The 6,000-nt window shown below is 42.6% G+C and overlaps 1 protein-coding gene across 6 annotated transcripts in view; it reads left to right on the top strand.

Annotated features, from left to right (window-relative positions):
- EPB41L4B (erythrocyte membrane protein band 4.1 like 4B) overlaps positions 1-4,435 on the top strand; it is a gene marked incomplete at its 3' end in the record, with an annotated part of 141,151 nt that extends 136,716 nt beyond the window's left edge. For 5 of the 6 annotated variants that reach the window (XM_082843588.1, XM_082843591.1, XM_082843587.1 and 2 more), the window contains 2 exons: positions 2,998-3,143; positions 4,366-4,435. In XM_082843588.1, coding sequence (XP_082699714.1) covers positions 2,998-3,143; positions 4,366-4,435 — 216 coding nt within the window. Of the gene's footprint in view, positions 1-2,997; positions 3,144-4,306 lie in introns of all 6 variants that reach the window. The other variant, XM_082843586.1, reaches the window with a different exon arrangement.
- Positions 4,436-6,000: the final 1,565 nt, after the last annotated feature.

A 6,000-nucleotide genomic window follows, 5' to 3' on the forward strand; every position in this document is an offset into this window, starting at 1 on the left:
CCTTGGGTCTGGTTTCAACAACCAGGCTCCTTGCTTAATCCTGAGACCAGTTTCTGTCTTGTATTTGAGCCTGTTAACTCTACTTGATACTCAGCCCAGGGCCTTGGTCTGTCTAAGATGAGGGCCCCTGCCTGGCTCTGGTCAGATTTCTGTCCCATGTTCTTCTGCCTAACCTGGTCTGTCCCTGTGCTACCTGCTTTGTTCCAGCAGAAGTCTGTTCATTCATTTCTTCATTCAACAAATAGGAAAGCAAGTTCTCAGGGTTGAGATTTAATAATAGTAATTTTCACTGCTCCCTAAGGTCATTCTTATTTATTTATTTATTTATTTATTTATTTTTGGCTGCGTTGGTCTTCATTGCCGCGAGTCGACTTTCTCTAGCTGTGGCGAGCGGGGGCTACTCTTCCTTGCGGTGCGCAAGCTTCTCATTGCAGTGGCTTCTCTTGTTGTGGAGCACAGGCTCTAGGTGCACAGGCTTCAGTAGTTGCGGCACGCGGGCTAGGTAGTTGTGGCTCGCGGGCTCTAGAGCGTAGGCTCAGTAGTTGTGGTACACAGGCTCAGTAGTTGTGGCTCATGGGCTCTAGAGCGCGGACTCAGTAGTTGTGGCACACGGGCTTAGTTGCTCCGCAGAATGTGGGATCTTCCCGGACCAGGGCTCGAACCCGTGTCTCCTGCATTGGCAGGTGGATTCTTAACCACTGCGCCACCAGGGAAGTCCCCCTAAGGTCATTCTTAAGTGAAGCTGGCTCTTTCTTTTTCTACTTTGAGTGCATGGCAGTAAAGAATATAATGACTATTAATAAAGTCTGGTGCCACTGCCCTGATTCATGCTAAGGCCCTGGTACTTCTACCCACTTTTGCCTTTGTATGTAAGTGTAAATTTCCCTCTTTTTTCCAGAAAGGATCAAAATTGGCATCAAAAGCCCAACCTCCACCCGCTTCACTGAAAGAACAAAATAACTTCTTACCCCAGCTCCTGTATCAGGAAGGCTGGGCTAAGTCATGCGTTAAAATGACAAATTGAATTTCCTACTCACGCTGCATGTCTGTCAGGGGTGGGCTATGCACTGTGCTCTGTGTTGCTCTGTGTCTGGGACCCAGGCTAATGGAGCAGCTGCCATCTGAAACATTGCTAGTCACAGTGGCAGAGGTGAAAAAACAGAGGTGACAAATCACACACTAGCATGGAAGTAAAACATGGCAGCACATTTCTTTGGCCAAAACAAGGCACGTGGTCATGCCTAACTTCAAAGTGGGGTGGGGACGTGTAATCCTACCATGGAAATCAATGAGCCAGGATTATCTGGTAAACCACACAAGTGACCACTACAGCCCAAACTTTGTGAAAGCTCCCTGTGGCAAACATCACATGCTAGCCACTCTACGATGCTCCTGGTCTCGTGGTCAATTCTTTGGCATTGCTCCAGCCCAGGCCAGGTCAGTTCTCTCTCTAGAGGCACTTGTAAAACAAACAAGGGCTTGTATTTCTCAGCAGCAGTCTTTCAGGACCTCTCAAAGATAAGATTCTCCCCATTGCTCAAGCCAGATATACCCTTACAGAACTACAACTACACCTGGTATTTTTGTGGTTTTCCGTGTTTCCCTAGGAGGGACAGCTCATCATCTGTCTAATCACTAGAAATATATTGCTCATTTGAGGATCAAAACCTCTTCTTTAGAAAGCCACGTGAAAAATGTCTCCAAGTTTAGGGCCAGGAACTAGCATGAAAACTCAAGTTATAAAATATATAGCTGGTACTACTGAAAGGTTATAAAACAAACAAAAAAGTATGCATAGAAAAAACGCTATGAGGAAATACACTGACAGTGATAGTAAGGGATTATGGAATTACTTCATTTCTTTACTTTTATATATCTTCTGAGTTTCCTATGTAAAGTAATAAGCATATCTTGCTTTGTAATGAAAACAACAATAAATTATCCTCTCCAAATGAGGCAGTGTACTCTAGACCAGTAGTTCTCAAACTCTACCATATATCAGAATCATCTGAAGGTCTCGTAAAAACACAGATGGCTGGACTTTGTCCCCAAACATTCTGGTTCCAAAGGTCTTAGTTGGGGCCTGAGACTTTGCATTTTCACCAAGTTTCAAGATGGTACTGATGCTGCTAGTCTGGGGCCCATACTTTGGGAACCACTGTTATAATGGTAAAAAACACCAATTTTGAAGTCAGCCAACCCTGGTTCTAAATACTGGTTCTTAATACTAACTGTGTGACCTTGGGAAGATTACTTAACCTCTTTGAGCCTCACTTTCCTTTTCCATAAAATCAGTTCCAAGATGTGCGTTTTTCCACCTTCTAACATCTCTGAAATCAGAATGTTTATTACAATAATGTACATGACAGAGTTCGAATGGTTACTTTTTCTTTCTCTGTGGCACGGGCAAAAATGGTGCATCTTACAAATGATGGTGTCTAACATGTGATGAAACATGACCTCTACCTTTAAGATTGTCCAGAGGTAATGAATGTCAAGTGCTTAGCATAGCGGCTAGCACTAAGCAATATCATTTAATAAATGGTAGTTGATTGACTATTATTAAAAAATAACAGGGACTGGGCGTCCCTGGTGGCGCAGTGGTTAAGAATACGCCTGCCAATGCAGGGGACAGGAGTTCGAGCCCCGGTCCGGGAAGATCCCACATGCCGCGGAGCAACTAAGCCCGTGTGCCACAACTACTGAGCCCGCGTGCCACAACTACTGAAGCCCATGTGCATGGAACCCATGCTCCACAACAAGAGAAGCCACTGCAATGAGAAGCCCACGCACCGCAACGAAGAGTAGCCCCCGCTCGCCGCAACTAGAGAAAGCTCGTGTGCAGCAATGAGGACCCAACGCAGCCATAAATAAAAAATAAAATTTCTTAAATAAGTAAAATAACAGGGACTGTGTGGTAAGTCTTAGGGAGCAGCTGACAGTGTGAAAATGGAACCCAAACTGAGATTTATTTCCTCTTTTCTGTTTCCTCTCCAGGCAGACTTTAGAGACAGTAAATTACAGTGCTGTCCTGGCCAGTCTTCCCCACTGATTCCAGCAGCAACCCTGAGGCCTTTGACAGAGACCGTCTCCACAGTGCAGACCATCTACACCATTCGGAAGCCTGTTTCTCCAGTGGCCAGGTGAGTCAGATCAGCAGGTACCAAGAGATAATTCTGGTGACAGGAAACTGGGCACAGGCTCTAGGTGCACTGTGTTTGTGACATCTACCACTCTTTTATTCATTCTTTTATTCATTTATTCTCTGAATATTCTCTGAATATTGGTGTTTATTGAAATGTCGTCAAAGGCTAGTCACTATTCTAGGTGCTAGGACTGTAGAGTGAACAAAACAGATGAAAGTGCTACCTTTCCGGAGTTTACAATTTAGTGTTGGGGGAGGGGAGAGAGACAGTGAATGAGTGTGTGTATGTGTGTGTGAGATAGTGACAAGTGCTAGGGAGAAACATAAATCCATGAGCATGCTGGGATGGTCTCACCCAGGTGGCATTTAAGCAGAGAGCTGAAGGTGGTGAGGGGAACAAGCTGCAGGTATTTGAGAAGGGAGTATGGTAGTCAGAGGGAACAGCTGGTGCTAAGGCTTCTGAGGTGGAGTGAGCCTGGCATGGTTAAGAAAGAGTTAAGGGGGCTGGTGCAGCCACAGAGGTAGTGAACGACAGGAGAGGAAACCCATGAAACTGGGGCCAGATTGTGTAAAGCCTCCTTGGCCATAGTAGAAACATTGCTTTCTACTCTGAATGAAATTATTTAAAAAATTGATTGTGCCTTTCAAGACGTGTACTTCCTGTGGGGTGTGTGTGTGTGCACCTAAACAGTGGAGATAAATTCCATAGATAGGCAACTGGGCTCGAGGACCAAGAACTCAGCAGCAACCTCTTAAAACAGCCAATTTTACTTCAATTTTATGTATTCAATTCAATTTTATTTATTAAAACATTGGAGGTAATTCTGGGAGAATGTGCATATGAAACCAATTGAGAACATGATTTAACGAAATCTAACCCCTGGACATTTTCCCGTTCATTTAAATGACCTTTACTGAGAGGCTGCTATGTGCCAGATCCTGTGCTAGGCTCCAGGGCTTCAGAGAGGAATGGCATATCTAACAGTCAGTCCCCTGAGGAGCGGTGCTTTCAGAAGCTCTCCGTCTGGTGGGGGAAACCTATAGGAAGCCTCTTTCAGGTCACTGTAATGCTAGCAAGTGTAGGGGGTCCTTAAGGAGCCTGAACGAGAAAGTCAAGAACTCAGATTGGGAAAGAATCTGGGAGACGACATTTAAACTGAGACTGCTCTTACCGTTTTTGAGCGTGTATCTCACCATTTTGTCACCTTATTGTTTTTCAGTGCAGAGACGCTCCGGCAGGAACTGGAGAGAGAGAAAATGATGAAAAGACTGTTGATGACCGAACTGTGAAATTCTCCCCTTGGTGCCTGGAGGATGGCATGGTGCCTTCTGTCCGTTTTCTTTCTTCGGGCTTTGTGTGATCACTCTAGCACGACATACAAATGTGTGCTCTGTTGGCCCAGGTCTCTGTGGTTAGTCAAAGCCAACTTCTGGCTTGACTTCTATCGGAAAAGATATTTTATGTCTCCTGAGTATTAGAGTTTTTCTGCTACTCCGTGTAGTTGAGACAGGATTTGGTAAGCCTAGAAGAAAGATGGGAAAACCAGGATTCCTTTTCAGAAGTACCTGTGTGTATATATTAATAACCACAGGGGTTAATATGGCATGGAATCCTTTGCTGTCAATCTCAACCATGTGATTTTGTATGATTGACACTTGCACCAAGCTTTGACTGTTTGTTAGAGTCATTTTTAATGAGAGAATAATTCTTTACTGCTGGTTTTTCATTTACACTGGTAAATACACAGATCTTATAAAGTCTTTAACATTCATTTTTATTCAGACACAAGTAGGTGAACTAAAAAAGGAAAGTTGCAGTCACCAGAGCTGAAGGTGCTTCAGCTTAATCTGAAATACAATTTAACTTGTGAACTTACGGTATATGATATTATTGGGGATATATAAAATTTATTATTGAACCCAAAGTAAGACATTATAGTTTAACTTGTCTAAAAATCCTTACAAAGTGACTTGATATCAGGATTCATTTGGGTGTTCCATAAAGGAAAATTATTTCTAAAGTTGATCAACTCATGTCCTGTTGATAGAAACTTGACCAGAAGAAACTTTGCTCTCTTTTTATATAGTTTCAAGAAATGTGTTTTTAAATTTTTATTATGCACTTGAACAACTTTGCAGGAATAATTAAGAACCCCCTAACCACAGACTAGCCCTCTGAAATGTTTCCCATGCTTTCTCAATGAATATGCCCACATTTTTACATCAGTATGGTCAGTGTGTACATGGTCTTTGAGTACTTCCATCTAACACACAGCTCCTCTTTTCAACACTGATCCTGCTCTCACCAATTTTGATTTCTTTGTATCCACGTAACATGATTAACCTCACTTCTTGCCATTACTAGATATTTGAGTTATATCTAACTTTTCACTCTTATAAATAGTGCTGCTATGAATGTCTTTGTAAAAAATGTTCCTTCTTTTGGATTCTCCCCTTGGGAATATCTCCAAAGAGAGATTACAAGGTCAAAGAGCATGAGGTATTTTATAGCTCTTGTTTCATATTGCCAGATTGCTTTCTAGAAAGATCCAGTCTCTGGGTTGAAAAGACCTTAAAGGTCATCAAGTTCAACCCCCCATCCTCTCTGAATGCTTGAATCCCCTCTACAATTTATGATGCCACCAGCAATGTATAAGCATTTCTATTTACCAATAGTTCTGCCAGTATTGGGTTGTGCCATTTTTATTTATTTTTCCTAGTTTAATAAGTGCGTATAGTTGTTTCTTGAAAGGTGGTTTTATTTCATTAATTGCTAGCAAGGCTGAGCACTTTTCCATGTGGTGACTTACTAGTTGTATTTCCTTGTGTGTAAAATGTCCATCCATTTCTTATGA

This window comes from Leucopleurus acutus (assembly GCF_964270905.1).
Source record: "Leucopleurus acutus genome assembly, chromosome: 7".
NCBI lineage: Eukaryota > Metazoa > Chordata > Mammalia > Artiodactyla > Delphinidae > Leucopleurus > Leucopleurus acutus.